Source organism: Dryobates pubescens, chromosome 1 (genome assembly GCF_014839835.1).
Source record: "Dryobates pubescens isolate bDryPub1 chromosome 1, bDryPub1.pri, whole genome shotgun sequence".
Taxonomy (NCBI): Eukaryota; Metazoa; Chordata; class Aves; order Piciformes; family Picidae; genus Dryobates; species Dryobates pubescens.
Window position 1 is genome coordinate 20,852,205 of NC_071612.1, and position 18,714 is coordinate 20,870,918.

Here is an 18,714-nt window from a genome sequence, read left to right on the forward strand (position 1 = left end):
GAAGACATTCCATTTGCCCACATTTGACAAGGAGACTTTAAAATCCTAATTTTGTATCTGTGTAAGCAGAGCAGCTAACACATAACAGCTAAAGGAAATTTCGTATGTTTCCAAAGTCCTGGGGACCTTGCTAAGACATTTTCACAGCCCAGCTTGGAGTTTCAATCCAAAATGTTTCCTCACAAACAGAAAACAAATTCAAGCCCTTCGTATCAGGAAATTTAGCCGTAATCAGTTTGCACCCATCGGCGCATTACATGGAAAACCAAACCCTTTTTTAGGCAGCCGTTTGCCAGGCCAACATGAAGGCTTTCTTGAGGATTCAGGGTTTCGCTGCTGCAGCAACAAACACAGCTACCTGTCCAGACAGTGAGGGTGGTGAACCGCTGAGAAAAAGGCCAGCAGCACCGGAAAAAGAGAACAACCGCCGCGGAGCCGCCCCTCAGGTACGGCAAGGTACCAACGCTCACCCTCCCTCACACACCGCCCTTCCCCGAGGCGCGCGGAGTGACAGTTGGGCGCGCACAGCGATGACCGGCGCGCGGCGCGCCGCGCTCCGCCTACCCCCGCCAAGGAGATCGCGCGCGGCTCGTCATTTCCGGCTGCGCCTTTCGGAAGCAGGGAAGCTGCGGCGCTGCCTCCATGTGGCGCAGGCTGTGCTCCGCCCTCAGGAGGCTCCGCCGCTCACCCGTAGCTGTGTTCGCCGGGGGCGGCCGGCTGCCCGCTGCCATGGAGCGGGCCGTAGTCCGGTGCGTGCCATCCGAGCCCAAGCTGAGTCTGCGGTTCGTGCTTCCTGATGGCAGCGCCAAGCATATGCAGCGGGACCAGGCGGAGCCGCTGGGCCGGGCGCTGGCCCGCATCGCCACTAATGCCGCCAAGGGCCACCCTAAGGCAGGGAAGAAGAGTAAGAAGGCACGGGCGGAGGACGGCGTGGCGGGGGAAGCTCCGGCCGTAGCACCGGCCGTGCGGCTCTTTTCCCGCGACGGGGAAGAGGTGGCTGAGGAGATACCGAACGCGGCGGCGTGGCAGGACGGCGCCGTGCTGCAGATCGGGGAGGCGCAGTACCTCGTGGAGCGCAACCCGCCGACGCTCACCGAGCTCCAGCTGCCGCGATCGCTCCTGGCTGGCTTCCCGGTGTGCCCCAAGGTGAGCGCCGAGTTCGCTGCACCTCAGCACTGCCTTTTTCGCTGGTACCACGAGCAGCGTCCCGCGGTCGGCGGGGAGGCAGCGGCGAGCGGTGACGGCCCCACTTGGGTGGAGGCGTCCGCCGAGCGCGTCTTCACGCCTTCCAACGCGCTGGTGGGGCTGCGGCTGAAGCTGCGGTGCACGCCCGGGGATGGAGCGCAGCGCTATGGGCTGCCCCGCGAGGTGGAGAGCAGCGGCCCTGTGGAGGCAGGACCCGGCGGCTGCACCTTCGACTCCCGGCACCTCTACACCAAGAAGGTCTGCGGCGAGGGCTCCGTTCGCACCGTCTCTTACAACATCCTGGCCGACACTTACGCCCAGACGGAATTCTCCCGTACCGTGCTTTACCCCTACTGCGCGCCGTACGCCCTGGAGCTCGACTACCGGCAGAACCTCCTCAAGAAGGAGCTGGCGGGCTACAGCGCCGACCTCATTTGCTTGCAAGAAGTGGATAAATCCGTCTTCGTAGACAGCTTGGCCCCAGCCCTAGATGCTTTTGGACTCGAAGGGCTCTTCAGGATCAAGGAGAAGCAGCACGAAGGCCTGGCCATTTTCTACCGCAGGGACAAGTTCAGTCTCCTTACCCAGCACGACATAGCTTTTAGTGAAGCCCTGCTTTCGGACCCGCTGCACAAGGAGTTGTGTGATAAGGTGGCCAAGTACCCCGTGGTGCAGGAGAAAGTATTGCAGAGGTCATCTGTGTTGCAGGTATCTGCTTCTATGCCTTTTTCCCCTCTCCTCCTGCTATCTCCAGGCAAGTACAGCCAAGCTGGATTTGTTGAGCTTCAAACCATAGAAAAGGGAGATAAGGGATTAACAATCTGAAATACAGAACTGTGCTGTGTTCTGTTAGCCAGGGTAATGAGTAGAGCAGAAGATCACCTTAGGAACGAGAATAAAACATTGAGACTTCACTGAATTTGACATGTGGAATTACAGGAATTTGGTTAAAAAGGCAAAATTGTTTTCTTTAAGATGGAGATAGTTGTTGAGATTCTGGGCCAGGTATCGATTCCAGGTTGTTGCCATTGGCTGCCAAGTTTTTCACTACTTGCACTCATATGTCAGAACATGTAGTTCATAAAACTTAAATCTTGTAAATCAGTTCTAAGTGAAAGTAATTAAATTAGCTTGCTTTAATAATGCCACTTTAGAAAGTGCCATTAGGGAGAGAACTAAGGTTGGACAGGTTTGTGAGCAAGTTGATGCCAGTGGATCTGCCAGCAAAGCTGCTGTGTAGGAAAAGGTATGTAAGACAGAGGTCTGTGTCAGGAACTTCAGAAACACTCACTGGTATAAGTTTCCTGCTCACAGAGTAGAACTAAGAAGCTTTTCTTGGTAACTGAATCCACCTCTAAATTTGCATTCAATTTAACACCTATGCAATGCTACAGTTTGCTTGCTGAACTCAGGGATACAGCTCCAGCTTTGTTGCAGAAGTGGAAGAACAGAAAATACAACTAGTTAAGATTGGTATGGCATTAGCAACATCATATGAAAAAATATGGAATGAATTGAAGGAAAAAATAACTGCCAAACCAGGCACTTAGGGGAAAAGAACATTTGTAAAATACCTATGTGTAGTGGTGATGTATTGGCAGATACCCAGACCTTATAGAGAAGATCACAGTATCGCCAAGGTTGGAAGAGATCTCGAGGATCATAGAGTCCGACCTGTCACCACAAACCTCATGACTAGACCATGGCACCAAGTGCCATGGCCAATCCCATCCCAATCCCACCAGGGATGGTGACTTCGCCACCTCCCTGGGCAGCCCATTCCAATGACGAACAACTCGCTCGGTGAAGAACTTCCTCCTCACCTCGAGCCCAAACTTCCCCTGGCGCAGCTTGAGACTGTGTCCCCTTGTTCTGGTGCTGGTTGCCTGGGAGAAGAGACCAACCCCTTCCTGGCTACAACCACCTTTCAGGTAGTTGCAGAGGGCAATGAGGTCACCCCTGAGCCTCCTCCAGGCTAAACAATCCCAGCTCCCTTAGTCTCTCCTCATAGGGCTTGTGCTCAAGGCCTCTCCCCAGCCTTGTTGCCCTTCTCTGGACACGTTCAAGTGTCTTGATGTCCTTCTTAAACTGAGGGGCCCAGAACTGGACACAGTACTCAAGGTGCAGCCTAACCAATGCAGAGTACAGGGGCACAATGATGAATAGACTGAACTTGAACTGTACTGCTATTTAGTTATAAGCATCAGATTCTTTGAACTGAATTGCCATAAAGACATAGGCTATCTATTTCTTTAAAAAAAACCCCATAACCTCTCTATTGAAGGCTCACCAAAGATTGTTTATCTTAAAGGTTTCAGTTCTTCAGTCTACAACTGATCCTTCCAGGAAGATTTGTGTAGCTAATACCCACCTATACTGGCACCCAAAAGGTAATTATATTGTGTTCCTGTATGTAGGATAACTGGGTTTGTAAGGGTTTTTTGCCTTCCTAGGGAGTGTAGGTTTTCCCCCGTTCTTTGGCAGCTATGACCTTTTCTACCTGAACTGGGGGTTTCCTGTCTTGCTTTTCTGATGGACCAAGCTAGACTGCTAGCTCTGTTTGTTTGTTTTCTTTAGACTAAGATTGTTCCAGCCTGCCTGAGAGTCTGTAGAATACAGCAGAAAGCAGGACTTGTTGCACACATTTCACCCAAGGAGTAAGCGATAAAGGAAGGGGCCTTAGAGATCATAGTTCCAACACCCCTGACATGGAGAGGAACACCTTCCACTAGACCCAAGTTGCTCAAGGCCTCATCCAGCCTGTCCTCAAACACCTCCTTGGAGGGAGCAGTACAGCCATGATACATCTGATGTACATTCATGGCACAAAATGATTTCCAGTTCCTGTCACACTCTAGAATGGTAATAACACCACTCTTGGTGATTTTGCTCCTTGACGTAACTAATCCTTGTATTTAATGTCTTTATGAAGTGACATAGACATTATCCACTTCACAACTGCTAATGGAGCCCCATGCAAACACTTCTCCCCTTTCTGTTCCAGGTTACCAGGCAGAACTGGACCACTCATTAGTGGTCTAATTGCACATTATATCTGGTCTTCCCAATTCTGTTGTATGTGAAGGAGTTATAATAGGGGTACTGTCAGGAGAGGAACCAGGTTGAGCTACAGGGTCTTTTTAGAAGAGGATTTTTTCTTTTTTACGTTAGTTTTCCTTTGGTTCTAGGCCTTTTAGGAACATTAGTAAGATGGTTGCTGTGAAATGGAAGGCTGTGGTAATATGGGTGCTGAACGTTCAGAGTTCTTGCATGTGCAAGTTTAAATTAAAACCTTGTTTGCTTCTAAAATGTAAACAGTCACAAACTTCAAAGTCATCTTTTTAATGAAAACTGTTCTAAGACATAGCACACAGAAAATGAAAAATAAGATTGTTTCAGATCTATACATGATACATGCTTGAAGGAGCATCTTGGAGAAGGCCTTCTGTGCTGTTGTCAAATAATAAAATAATTTCTGTATTCTTAGGTGGGAACATCCGCCTCATCCAAATCGCTGTAGCCTTGTCTCACATCAAGCACATAGCATGTGACTTGTATCCAAGTTTACCAGTCATATTCTGTGGAGACTTCAATAGTACACCTTCATCTGGGACTTACAGTTTTATTAACAGTGGTGGCATTGCTGAAGATCATGAAGACTGGGTCTCGAATGGTGAAGAAGAAAGGTGCAATATGCCTCTAAGCCATCCTTTCCAATTGCTAAGTGCTTGTGGAGAACCTGCTTATACAAACTATGTTGGTGGGTTTCACGGATGTCTGGACTACATTTTTATTGACAAGAATGCCCTGGAGGTTGAACAGGTCATTCCATTGCCAAGTCATGAAGAAGTAACAACCCACCAAGCTTTGCCAAGTGTTTCACATCCTTCTGATCATATAGCACTAATATGTGACTTAAAATGGAAGTAGATAGCTCCAGCATGGTGCTTTTGCAGATTTGAAGTAAGAAATGGGATTTACTGCTGGAGAACAGAAGTTAGACCCTGGCTTGTCCTCAGAGGAAAGGCAGAACAGTTCCTGAAAAGTTGAGGTGTTTAAGGGTGCTACTGAAATTTATCACACTGTTCAGATGTTTGCATGACAACTTTTCCCTTCCCTTTTTATATGCTAGTAAGAAAAATGTATTTAAGACAGGGGATTTTGAAAATTGGGTTATCATATACCTTTTTATTAGTGTTTTTAAAGGATTAAGAATTCTTTTGTTAAAAAAGATCTATTAATCTGATTTGTAAAATTGTACAGAACCCTGCTTAATTCTAAACCAAACACAGAACCTGAAAACAAATTCAGTTGATGCAGCCTCACTGTAGTTACTGCCATGACAATCTTTTAAACGTAAGTGCACAACTTGTGTTGCTCATTTACCATTCCTGTGACCCAATTTTTCAGTAAGTGGCATGAGTAAGGTACTTACTGCCTTCTGAAAAGATGTTCTTTAGTTACTGGTGAATAGATTTTTCTGTCAACAATAAACCCTGTTAAATGCAAGGTTATAATTGATTTGCAAGGATTTTGCGTGCCAACTTAGTATTGGTAATGAGGGTAGCTTCAGTACCTGGTAAAATATGACTACATATATGTTCCTTTTATTGTTTGCTGGCAGCAAAAGTTTAGCTTAACCAGCTCTAGATGAAAGGGAGGTTGTTTTCAGGCAAGGACAGATACAGCATAGTTGATGTAGAGCATTAGCTATCTGTGCCTAAGTGTTTAAAATGAAACACAAGTGACTTGAAAGCCTTTATCACAACTGTTCTCTTTTGTTCCTGTACTGCACACAAAGACCTGAATCTTTGATGGTGTTTTTACCTACATTTTTTCCCTTTTAGAAATAGTACAGTCTTCCATATGTTGTAGAAGATAATGTGGATTTGGGAAGATGTTTTATCCATTCCTTCAATGATGGGTTGGAATTGTTTTACACAGCTTCTTTCCCTGCATCATGAGTCCATATGAAACAAATGGCATTTGAAAACCATTTCACCATTCTCCTTCTTTCACCTAATAAAGTTCCCTTTCAAATTTTCTGTCACTATTTTTCTAGTTCCTGGTGTCTTTCACAGCAAAACAAGTCTGCTTACGTTGGAAAAGCTCTGTACCCTGTACTTGCACAACTGCTCACCTCCACTGCCTTCTGGTGGACTGCATGTTATGGCTGAGATTGACTAAACTGTGTACTACTAAAAATACCCAGTGATTTTCAAGTAGCATATTGCTGAGGGTTCTTCATCTAGTCTCTTGCTGTAGCAGAATCATTAAATTGTTTAGGCTGGAAAAGATTTTGAGCATTATCAAGTTCAACTGTTAACCTAACACAGCCAAGTTACCACTAAACCATGCCACTACGTACCACATGTACAGACTAAGGTTCCTCCAGGGGTGGTGACTCTACCACCTCCTGGGGCAGCCTGTTCAAATATTTAATGACCTTTTTGGTGAATAGTATTTTCCTAGTGTCCAAATTAAACCTCCCCTGCTGCAACTTGAAGGCACTTCCTCTTGTCCTAGCATAGTACCTGCTACAGTGTGAAGCATGGTACTTTGTAAACTCATAGACATCTGCCCTTTGACCTTTTGTATGTTATTTCCAATAAAGATGGGTTTTGTTAATGTAGTATCTGAGCATTTAAGAAGTTGATGCTGATAATAAAAACTGGGTAAAGCCAACAGGCAGTTTTAGCCTCAGAAGTCATAAAAGGCTAAAAAGATACGGGCCCCTAAATGTCCTGAACAGAAGATTTGCCAAGTTCCCATGAACTGTCCAGAATCTTGTTACCCGCTCAGCACCTAACAGCAAAACAGAAACTGGCAAAAGGACTACTCCACTAGTAAGCAAGTTTGATCTGTGTTACTAAAAATCTCATGTAAATGTCCTTTGCAAGTAGCTTTTTCAGCAAAATAAGTAGTTAACCTTCCATCTTCCTCTCGCCTCAAGCTCACTTACCTGATCCTACTCTACCACCTCTAATTCTGGCTACTTGGTCCCACTCGTGCCACATCAAGCTCAAACAGGGAACTGAACCAGAGCCTTTCATTCTCTTGATGGTATTACAGTTTTAGTGGGTCATTATATCCTGAGCTAATTCATCATGAAGCTTCTTGTTCCCCAAGAGCAAAACACAGGCTTTATGGTGGGAAGCAGTGATCAAGGCCTGGAGCAAAGCACCTACCTGCTTAAGAAGATCAGCCACAAAACTCAAGACCTCATTGAAAGAGTGCTCATTTATTGTAATGGGCTTTGGCAAGCTTTTATGTGAATGAATTGTCAGATGTCAGTTTTGCTAAGGCACCGTTTTAGCTAAGCCAAATGGCAGCTAGAGGCCTTTGGATTAAAATAATGGAAGGAGAACAGGGAATGTAGTGTAAGTGGCTATGAATGATACTAGATCATTACAGAGTGATGGACAGTACTTGCCCTGTAAAATTTGACCCTCAATAGTTTGGGTGGGTCCTTGTCACAACCCAGTATCCAGAGACAGCCCTGGGCAGCACAGGAGGTTAGGCCAAGAGTCAAAAATTCCCTTGGAGTAAATTAAACTGACGCCAAGCAGCTCACGAGCTGGGTTCATTAGAGCTAATGAGAACTCTTGGTAATAGACTGGAGCAGAGGGAAAATACAAAGAAAAAGGAGAAGTTAAAAAAGAGAGTTAAGAAGTCAGAGAGAAGGAAGGATATCACCACTCCTTGGATCGAGTCTGAAGTCCTTGAGGGATGGCCTCAAGTTGCAGCAGGGAAAAGTTAGATGGGGTATCAAGAAACTTCTTCACTGAAAGGGTTATCAAACAGGTGCGCCAGGGGGGGTGGTTGAATCCCCACCCCTAAAGGTGTTTAAGATACAGAGGTATGATGTAAAGGGACACAGTTCAGCACCAGACTTAGCAGAGTGATGATCTTAAAGGTCTTCTCCAACCAAAACAATTCTATGAATTTATTGAGAAGTAGCTGTATTAATGGAGTAACATAGGGACTTCAACACTGCATATGATCCTGGTACTGAAAGAGGTAAGGCAGCATAACAGGAAAGTAATGAGTTTGTTCTTGTGCTATTACAGACAAGCACTACTTACAACAGTAGCACTAACTTCAAAGGGAAAAGCCAGTAAGATTTCAACTCAAAGCAACAGCCTACAAGAATACCCATAACAAACTGTCATGTAGTCATTTAAACTACAAAGATGTAAGGAGGCAGAAATATGAAAGCAGTCACATTGACTAAAACCCTGGACAAGTATTAAAGTTAATTTCCCAGCTGGCTACCAACAGAATTGGCAATCCGTCCTGCTACAACCCGTGTTGGTCTTTAAATGCAGATGTAACCTATGTCCTTTTCAGGCAGTTTGTAGTAGTTTTATTACAATTTCTGTCACTGGTAGTATTCTTTTACCTGGATATATTGAAAGGAATTTCCAATTTACAACCTCAAAACACACAGAATTATGTAAGCCTTGATGACAGCTGATGTGCTGCCCTGTATACAACTTTGATGCTCGCTTTCCAGATCTCATTCTACAGAGCTCCAGGAAAGCTCAGTAAGTAAAACCAGAACTAACTGATAACTTTCAGTTTAACCATTTCAGGAATCAAGAACCGAATACACAGAACTATACCTTTTATCATTTTATTAGGAATAATTTCAAGTGGGTTATGAAGAAACTAATCCATTGAGTTTGATGAATTTTCCAAAATTTCTTAAAGAAGATATGTTCACCAACAAACAGTAAAACTTCAGCAGAACTATTATACATTGGGCAAAAATAGTCAGGCTGAGACCAAAAAGCAACATGCAACATAAAAAAAAAAAAAGATACAATCTAAAGGAAGACAATCTGCTGAATATTAAAAACAACCTCAACATGAGCTCCTTGCAACCAGCACAGAACTATTCTACCCATCAAATCCAATTAACACAAAGGCAAGTTGGGCTGACAGAACCCAAAGATTAATAAAATGTTCCTCAGTGCAGTAGATTCACATAGTGTTTTAGAGCATTTCCTTGGCTGGAACAAGCAGTATTAGGAATTCTTTTTGGCAAGGGAGAGAAATAAATACGTTTGGAATGCTACATTTTTGCATCAGCAGACTGTCTGAGGAATGAAATGGCATCATTAAACTAAAAGTAGCGGGGAGGGGAACAAACAAAAAAATCATTAATTTATTTGGGCTCAAAAGAATATTCAAAATCGATCTTGAAGATGTCACAGTAACTATATTCAGGTATTTAGGCTAACAAGTGGAAATTTAAAAAAAAAAAAAAAAAAAATCAGAAGATACACTTTTTCCAAGTTAAGGAGATATTTACCCAAGTATATTGCTACCTTTGCAACATGTAGCTTGGTAAACAATAATTGGCAACAAAGTAAGTTGAAACGTCGTAATATCCCGCCCAAATATCAGTTCCAGATACTGTAATAACCAAGATGCAAGCTAATTTTGTTGTAGCAAGCCTAGACCATTTATATCAAACATGTCCCTGGTGAAAGAGTCTTCCAGTATGAATTAGCGTTTTGAGAGTTCATTTGACAGCCAGTCAAGTCCCTCATACAGACCAGTTCCTTGCGTAGCACAGGTAGCCTGGACATACCACTGTTAATGCAGAACAGAAACAGACATTAAATACTGGCAAAACACAAGCTAATTTATCACAGTACGACATCTAGATGCACACTCAAATAGTGTTCCTACAACACTGTGTTGTGCTGTAAGCGGAGCAAATATTGAACAGAGGGTGTTGTAAAGAGTTTTGGAAAGTACATACAAAGTGGATTGGGTTCAGACATGACCCAGAAAGTCTGTTTTGGCCTCCTAAATGCTACACCACCATTTAGGGGACTGAGAAATAAGAGAGAAGTTGAACTTGGTTTATGCGTGGAAAACTAGCTTCTTGCTCTTGAATGACTGTTCCTCAGGAAACGGGCATGAAATTATCTGAAGTAACACACCACTACAGCACTTTCTATGGATGTGTGAGAGACTACTTGTCCCTCCTTGTGTGACTCAACAAAGATAAAATCACTTGCTGCTTGCCCAGACAATATGTTGTTGGGCAGAGCCACTGGAAAGAAGGTGCAAAGATCATGTAGGAATCCTGTCTAGCAATCCTGAATGCAAATCACCTTGCGATTGCATTGTGATAACACTGGACTGCAGCTGGCCTAGAACAATGGCCCAAGGACCCAGCCATCACGCCTTCAGGACAAGATCATTTCTAGCTACCAGATACCCCCAGGAAGGGAGGATGGCAAGACAACGGACTCACCACCTGTTTCCTGATGTGTAATGAGTGTGTAGGCAGGTAGATGGAGACAGGGAGTGGAGGCCCCCTACCCCTCCATCGTGACCCCTGCCCAAACACACAGAAATGCACAGAAAGATTTCCTGGGGAATGATACCTGGATATTTACCTAAGGAGGATTTCCTGGCTCCTGAATTCCTGAGGGACAATGCTTGGACACATACCTAAGGACTAAAAACTGTATAAAAGACTTGACCACTACTGGCTTAAAAGAAGAAAAACGCTGAAGGAGGACCATGCCGCTGAGAAGGAAGGAAGCAGACTGAACTCTCTCTCCGTGTCCTAAGTCCCGCCTGCTGCAACTCATGGAGCTGACCCAGGCTGCCCAGAGGACCGCATCTCTTCTCCAGCCAAAGCCTCAGCACCTTTTCTCTACAGACCCAGGCTGCCCAGAGGACCACATCTCTTTTCCAGCCAAAGCCTCAGCACCGTTTCTCTAAAAACCCAGCATCTCCTGCAGCACCTTTCCTCCACAGACTCAAACTGTCTTGGGGGGGGTGAGGGGTGTGGTAACATAATTCCTTTCCTCTTCTCTCTCTCCCTCTCTATTTTCTCCCTCTCCCCTTCTTATTTCCATTTTATTTATGTAATAAATAGTCTAGCTGTTGATATTTTGGCCTCGCTTGTGCCTCTAATTTCACAACACGGGAATATTCAAAAGAACTGAGTCTCTTTCCCTCTCCGGACCGAGACCGGATGTCATCTTAGTTTGCACTTATTTTAAACAAGGACCTTAAACTATGCACTAGAGAGTTTAACAGCAGGTGTGTGCATCTTTCTGCAGGACAAGGAAAAAATTTCTCTGTCCTTTATTATTTATCAGAAACAAATTTTCCTTTAAAGGCAGACAAGAGTTCAGCAAGCAAAGTTTAGCACTTACGGTTCTGCTACGCAGAGCCTGAAGACCTAGTTTATCTGTCATTTCACTGATTGCCATGGCATTTGGCAGGTCCTGTTTGTTTGCAAACAGAAGCAGCACCGCATCTTGCAGCTCATCCTCTTCAAGCTAACAGAAAAGACAGTCATGTCATTAAATTAGCTCCATTAAGAACTTCAACTGCTTCAACAGGCACTAAAGAAACTTAAATATGGATTTAAGTGTTATAAACATTTTCATTGTTGCACCTGAAGTCAGTAATAAGCACTCAGTGAAATTTAACTAGTACCAAACAGAACTTCTCCTGTAAGTCGGGTGGATCCCTCATCTGGTCCCATAAAGAGTGCTGAGGGAGCACAAATGGCTTCCATCATCTGTCAGCAGACTGGATACTAGGAAAAATTTCTTTACTGACAGAATAGTCAGGCATTTGAGCAAGCTGCCCAGGGAAGTGGTAGAGTCACCATCCCTGGAGATGTTTGAAAAAACAAGCAGATGTATCATAGTATCATATGTGGCACAGCAGGACATGGTTTAGTAGTCACAGTAGTGCTGGGTTAACAATTGGACTTGATCTTAGAGGTCTTTTCCAACCTTAATGATTCTAAGTTAGGACACATCCTTTTAATAGTTCAAAAGTATTGACATCTTGCTGATGAATCTGCTCTATTTGTAGTAAAGTTTTACAAAGGAAATAAAAATTCTACCACAGTAGTAGCTCTTCAGCTAAAGTTCTCTACAAAATTGCAGTTACAATTCAGTGCATGAGGTGACCCATAATTACCAAGTGAACACATACTGTCCAAACTCCCTACAATTTTTAAATCCTCAATCTCTTAGGAAAGCCAGCAAACATCAAAAAAGTACAACAAAGCAACTGCAATTATCATCTCAGAAGGTCTCAATACTTACCATTTTCTGCAGCACTGATGCTGCCTCTGCAATTCTTTCTCTGTCATTGCTGTCTACCACAAAAATGAGGCCCTGTAAGAAGTTAAGCATTTCTGAAAAACCATGGTAAACAAGAAGTACTATTTAAAACCCCCAAAATCCTTGATATTGAATACTGTGATCGTCCCCTCTCTTTGGTAAGCAATTTCAATAGAAATTTCTGTTTATGCAATACAAGATGAGTAACTACACTGTTAGGTTTCAACTGCAAAAGAAAGCTAGGCCTTGTAAATCAAAGTTAAAACTCACAAATACTGGTTTACAGATTCGTCTCATATTTATTACTATAGAAAAAAAGAGTTGATCAGCGAAATTTCAGCAGCTAACATACTGCCCCTCCTTTTTCACAAGCACTTCACCATCTAATTAAAACCCCCACGCCTTTAAATAAAATCTGAATTGAATGAACTTTACACCAAACGCTATTTGTAACAGCATTGCTGTTATTCAAATGTCCTCCTTACACATGCAATTTACTCTTAAAATCTCAGTGTAAAAACCTTACATTTTATTCTGTTTAAGAGAAACACCTTTTAAAAATATTTAGTAAGAGTTGAATAAGGAACCGAAATTAAGTATTACTCTATTGACAATAGAGTAGTAATTGCAGACAATTGTTAGCTCCTTTTATTCAGACCAGGCTTCTCCATTTCTTTGCACTTATCATATAGGTTATGCTATGCATAAGCTTTTGGAAACAATTCCATATTCGACACAGAAAAACACCCAACCAATAATCCTATTCCCAAAGCCTCCTCTTAAGTATCTTACCCTCACTACTTGTGAACTGAAGGAAAGAATCCTTTTTATGTCACTAACCTGACAGCAGTCACATCAATATGAAGCTGACACTATCAATCAATAACAAGAGCTTTCACAAGATTCTTAGATACTTACTATACTAAATACGTCGATACTGCACAGTAAAAGCTGTGTATGTAAGGGTGATTATTAAAAAAGACTATGTAAAGAGGTATTTAAACAGCAATGTTTTTTTATATGTATGACAATGCCAGTTCAAGCAGAAAAAAGCACAGCTACAGCAAAGCTTAAGAGTTACAAACAAACCAGCTGTTCTGGCATCTTAGAACACACCAGTAGATCCTAAAGCACTTCAGCCTTGCCAGACTACAATCACAACTACACTTGAAGCCTTCAGGGTAATAAACTAGCTTCAGCTAAAATAGAATTTTAGTACCTCTCGGATCTAACTTGCAGGAAGCAGTGAAAAGCCTTTCTGAAAAGAAGGGACAGAAGACAACTTTGTTTTACACTACAGAGGTACATGACAAGATTTTACAAACAAACTATTTACCATCTCAGAATTCTTACCTGTGTGTTTTGGAAATAGTGCCTCCAAAGAGGTCTAATTTTATCTTGACCACCAACATCCCAAACTGTGAAACAGATGTTTTTATATTCTACAGTTTCCACATTAAAACCTGAAAGTAAAAGAGATAAGTAATTAGAAACAATCAATACTAGTGTTAAAATGTAATTCTAACCATATTCAGGATAGTTACTTCCTAAGTTATGCTTCTTCCAAATACATACAAAATGGCTTACTAACAGTAAATTGCTAGGTCACAAATAAAACCATGAAGGAAGGGAAAAGATGAACAACAAAACCCCACTTATAACCAAGTACACCACCTTTGGTTCAAGAAATCTTTCAGCTACAAATTGCTAGAGGTTCATGTGTTTGAGAGAGGCACTGCACCTTAGCTGGTTCCTATTCTCCATAGCATCTGCTATGGGCCACTGTCAGACACAGAAATCTGGTCCAGATGCATCTTTGCTGACACAGTTATCTTATGGCAGTACCAGAAAGACCATGTCTGTCTAGATCTTGTACTAACAGCAAAGATACCAACTCCCTACACTCTTGAGAAGCTCCTGACTACAACGTAAAGGTATGAGTAACAACTAAGATGAGAGAATTGGTTCTTACCAATAGTGGGAATTGTGGTGACAATTTCTCCTAGTTTCAGTTTATACAGAATTGTTGTCTTGCCAGCAGCATCCAAACCAACTAAAATAAACAGAACATTTGATTTAGTTCACAATATCAACGACAACTCACTGATTTTACAACACATCACTTTACATCCACGTTTTAAAACAATAAAAAGAAAATATTTAAGATGAGCAAAGAAAGATGGCATTATCTACATAAAATTAATTCTACTTTATCTTGAATTCTGCAGAAGGAGAAGAAAGCTGTGGAAGTGTGTAAATTCATCATCTATTGTCAACTCATGCATTTCATACCTTCCCCTTCAGTATTCCTCCATAAACACCTCACCTCACCTCATAAACTGACTTCACCAATACATTACATGCAAAGACAGAAAACAAACAACTGTGCATGCATGTCAGAACTCTATGATTACAAAAATGTATGGAGAACATGGTAAAATAATCCAACAAAAAGTGGCATTATTGCATCTGCTGTGTATACTCAGGCAGCATTACAAGTATTATGCCAAGAATTTTCTGTTAGGCGCCAGTCCCACTGCAGTCTATTTTGAAAGGAGAAGGAAATACACCTATTCTGACCTTTTGAACCACAGTCCTAAAGTAAGCAGCTTCAAGACCCACTGGCTTCATCTCTTACACATTCCCTAGCAAGAGAACCACAATCTAATTCCAAAGAAATAATCTGTGGCAGGCTTTGGTAAAGCTAAGCAAGCACTGGAACAGCAGCCTACGGGCGTTTGAAGCTTTGTACATGAAGTACAGGAGAACTAAATGCTGTACCAAAACGTCCTGTACAAGAGCCAGAGATGCTGACAGCACACTTAAGGAAATTCGGTCATTACAAGGCAATTCCCTAAACTCTAGCGATTAAACACACCACGCTTTGTCACACCTTGCGCGAAGAGCACCACTGCTCGGCCAAGGAGCAGTGTCTCGGGGCCGAGGGCAACCGCCCGGCAGCGCGGCCACAAGCAAACTTCGCCGGCCGCGCCGGGGAAGGGACACCCTGCTCGGCCGACGGAAGTTCTCCGGCCGACGGACACCGGCTTCACCTACTGCAATTTGATCTCTGTGCCACGTTCTGCTCTGCCTCAACGCAAGCGGAAACGCAGGTGCAAGAAGGGCCGGAGTCTCGCACGTCCCGCTACGAAGCCCAGATAGAGCTGGGCTCTCTCTCGATCCACCGCAGCCGCGACCCCCGACAGAGCGACTGGGGAAGAAGGACGGGTGGACGAGACAGGAACAAGTGAAGAAAACGAGAACACGACAGAGGAAAGGGAAGGCCAGCCACGTCCCGAACCCCACCCCTTCCCCCCACCGCCCCTTCTGCCCTCTCCGCTCATTGACTTTCCAACGATCCCGCAAGCCACCACAGAAGGGTAACGCGATGTCCCGTTCCCCACACCCCATAACGGGGTGAAATGGGCAAGCCTGGAGCTCGGGATCCCCTCCTACCGTCCTCTACTCCCTCATCGCTAGAGGAATGACTATGTGAGGGAACGGGCGAGCGCGCCCGGCGTTAGTTGCGGTCGGGTAGGGCTCTAAGGCATCGGCTCCGGAGCGGCCACCTTACCCATGAGGATGCGCATCTGCTTCTTGCCGAAGAGGCGTGAAAAAAGTGAGGAAATGGTGAGGCCCATAGCGGCTCCGGCCGGTGTTGGGCGGCGGCGCAAGCAGCGAGAGGAGCGCGGCCCAGCTTTTCTCTACACTGGGGATCCCTCCGCGAGAGGCTGCTGGCTGCTGAATGCGGCCTTCGCCCGGCCGCACCGATTTATCAAGGCGCAGGCGGCGGCAGCAACTCTGTGACCGGTGAAACCCGCTCGCTTGTTCTCTGCCACGTCACGCTCGCCACAGCCGCCGGCTCCAACGCGGACAAAATCGCGTCACTCTCGCCACATCCCCCGGCCACGGAACCTCCCTCCGCCCCGCGGCCCGAGCGCCCAACAGCGGCCGGGACTACCGCTCCCAGCGAGCGCTGCGCCCGCCTCGCGCCTCACTAGCCCCAATGGCTGCCGCCAGTGCACGACGGGGGATGGAGTTTACACTTCAGGAAGCCCGACCCCAGCTTCCACCGCCCCCGGCGCGGCAGGCCGGGAAATGCGGTCCAAGATGCGGGCAGTTCCCCGGGCCCGGGCCCAGCCGCAACGCCGGACCCTACAACCGCCCGGCGGGGCCAAAGGACCTTTCCCCGGGGCAGGCGTGCGCCGGTCTCACCTCTTCACCCCCGGAACTCGCTCCAGTGCAGCCCATACTCTCGCTGGGCTTCGGATAAGGCAGGACAGCCAACAGGCTCTTCTGCTGAAGAGCAAGACAGAAGTAGGTGTTTCAGGGTGAAACAAAGCCCCCAGACTCACTTTAGTAACCACAGAACCAAGCACTTAAAAAGAAACAAAAAAACTCTGTCACAGGACTACGGATTAGTGCAGGATCCTTTTAGAATAGAAAAAACAGAATAGAATAGGTTGGTTGGGTCCAACCCATCATCCAACTCCATCTAATCAACTAAACCATGGCACCACCTCCCCGGGCAGCCCATTTCAATGGACACTCTCTCTCTCTCTGAAGAATTTCTTCCTAACATCCAGTCTAAACCTTTTCTTAGACTGTTTCCAGGACCTGCACCCTCCCCAGCATCCCAGAGACTGCAGAGTGAAGGCAACACAGTGTAACGATCTCCATACCAAAACAGCATGCATACATACATGCTCTTGCCAGAAAGTGGCAGACATATGTATGGAAGTAATATGGGAATAAAACTGAAGCATGCTATGGTTTATTAGAAATTTGCCATCTTCTGGGAGGTGTTTGATTTCATAACCAGCTGTAATAGCTTCTTTCACAGCTACAGAAAAAAAGCCTATAGTATGGTGGGAACCATATCTGAGGCAATATATGATGAGCTGTATTTTGTGACTGAGCTCCCTATCCCACAGAAGAATTGATTCAAGCAAAAGCCCTACAAATTTTAAGGGAAGTTGTGGTCTATGATAATTATTTTTTTAGTACACAAGTGTGATAAGTGGAATGATAATTCGTGTCAATTAGATGATTTTGATTAAAGCAAAAGCAGAAGCATGAATGATGAGATGAGGGGTCAGACACTGGGAACTTACATGTGTAACTAGAATGAGATTCTTTTTAGGCCTCACTATAATCAGTTGTTTATGATTAATTTGACTTGTTTTAGTATAGAGTAAGTTTTTAGGTTTTATTATAACCTGTTGTTTATTAATTTTATTTGTTTTAATGTATGTATACTAGTGCCCTAGTGAAATGTTAGGAATTAACAGCTAACAGTTGAAGTATTACAAAATAATAAGTTCTTCAAGGATGAGAAAGGAAGAGAAGTTGCTACAGAAGATGTGAACACAAAGGACAATTGTGAGAATCAACAGAACCTATGTGAAGACCCATCTCTGGGAAAGACGGTGATCGTAACAACAGAACTAAAAAGATACAATGACAAGGACTTAGCACACAACCCACCGGCTGTGCTGACTAGAGGATTACATCATTGAAAGACCACCAGAAGGACAAACTAAATTAAATAAACCAACCTTTATATGCGTATGTATTAAGGGTAGAATATTTAAAGGGTAGTTAGAAAATCATTGGTGTGCATTTTAGCACCCAGCGCTGTTTTTCATGTCTCTTACTGCTTTAAAATTGCTCTGTTCAAATTAAAACTATATTCAACTGACTTTAATTGGCTTGGTCATTTCTAACAACAAGAGTTAGCATTTTTTGAACAGAAGCCTCCATTGAAGAAAAACATCTTTAGTGTTCTTGATAAACAGTCAGTCCTACACCAGATCCTAACAGGAGGCTATACAGTGAGTAAAACTCAACTAAGGCTGTTCTTTCTTCACATGTTGTGGCCGTTTGATGCGGTGCCTTTAAGAAAGGGGCACACTGGCTAAATGTTTGTAAAATATTTTGGTATTCTAAACGAATTTCATTGGCCAAGGATTGTGGGAGGTCAGATTGGACCCGGGTGAGCTGGGAACTTTCTCTGAGTCTTCCTTCCTTCACTGTCCCTCTCGGCTGGATCTGCTTCTGGGCTTCTTGCCAAAAGATAAGAACTAACTCCCTGTGCATAGGCCTCCGCTTGCTGTACTAACTCCCTTTTTGTCTCTTCTTCTACCTCTTTTGGGGGAGAAGGGAGGTAGGGGGGTGAAGGGGGCACAGGGGGAAGCCCCCTCTGTGGGGGGTCTGGTTTCTGGTTGAGTTCATTTGCTGTATATTCCTGTATATACTGTAAAATACCTGTATTTGTTGTGTTACACAGAATCTGTTTCCTTGTAAAATATAATCTCATTTCTCCGACTGGGTTTAGCCGTGGTCTCTTTCTCAGTGGGGGAGGGAAAGCAGAGCCTTTCCTTTCGAACCACCACACATGTTAAATTACATT

The 18,714-nt window shown here is 44.2% G+C and overlaps 2 protein-coding genes across 2 annotated transcripts; one reads left to right on the forward strand and one right to left on the reverse strand.

The window, feature by feature from the left end:
* Nucleotides 1-635: 635 nt before the first annotated feature.
* PDE12 (phosphodiesterase 12) lies at nucleotides 636-6,251 on the forward strand. Its single transcript, XM_054162315.1, has 3 exons — nucleotides 636-1,893; nucleotides 3,497-3,575; nucleotides 4,673-6,251. The coding sequence occupies exons 1-3, from the start codon at nucleotides 643-645 to the stop codon at nucleotides 5,113-5,115; spliced, it is 1,773 nt and encodes a 590-aa protein (XP_054018290.1). The 5' UTR covers nucleotides 636-642; the 3' UTR covers nucleotides 5,116-6,251.
* Nucleotides 6,252-8,785: 2,534 nt separating this feature from the next.
* Nucleotides 8,786-16,214, reverse strand: ARF4 (ADP ribosylation factor 4). The gene is made up of 6 exons (XM_054162327.1): nucleotides 15,877-16,214; nucleotides 14,275-14,355; nucleotides 13,656-13,765; nucleotides 12,285-12,356; nucleotides 11,376-11,501; nucleotides 8,786-9,786 (listed from the first exon to the last, which is right to left on the reverse strand). Exons 1-6 carry the CDS (start codon nucleotides 15,941-15,943, stop codon nucleotides 9,700-9,702), a joined length of 543 nt encoding a protein of 180 aa, XP_054018302.1. The 5' UTR covers nucleotides 15,944-16,214; the 3' UTR covers nucleotides 8,786-9,699.
* Nucleotides 16,215-18,714: the final 2,500 nt, after the last annotated feature.

Coding starts and splice junctions, on each gene's coding strand:
- PDE12 (XM_054162315.1), top strand. CDS start 643: ATGTGGCGCAGGCTGTGCTCCGCCCTCAGGAGGCTCCGCCGCTCACCC. Junction 1,894..3,496: donor AGAGGTCATCTGTGTTGCAG/GTATCTGCTTCT, acceptor TTTATCTTAAAG/GTTTCAGTTCTTCAGTCTAC. Junction 3,576..4,672: donor CCTATACTGGCACCCAAAAG/GTAATTATATTG, acceptor CTGTATTCTTAG/GTGGGAACATCCGCCTCATC.
- ARF4 (XM_054162327.1), bottom strand. CDS start 15,943: ATGGGCCTCACCATTTCCTCACTTTTTTCACGCCTCTTCGGCAAGAAG. Junction 12,357..13,655: donor ACTATTTCCAAAACACACAG/GTAAGAATTCTG, acceptor AACTTCTTACAG/GGCCTCATTTTTGTGGTAGA. Junction 9,787..11,375: donor AGGCTCTGCGTAGCAGAACC/GTAAGTGCTAAA, acceptor CTGCATTAACAG/TGGTATGTCCAGGCTACCTG.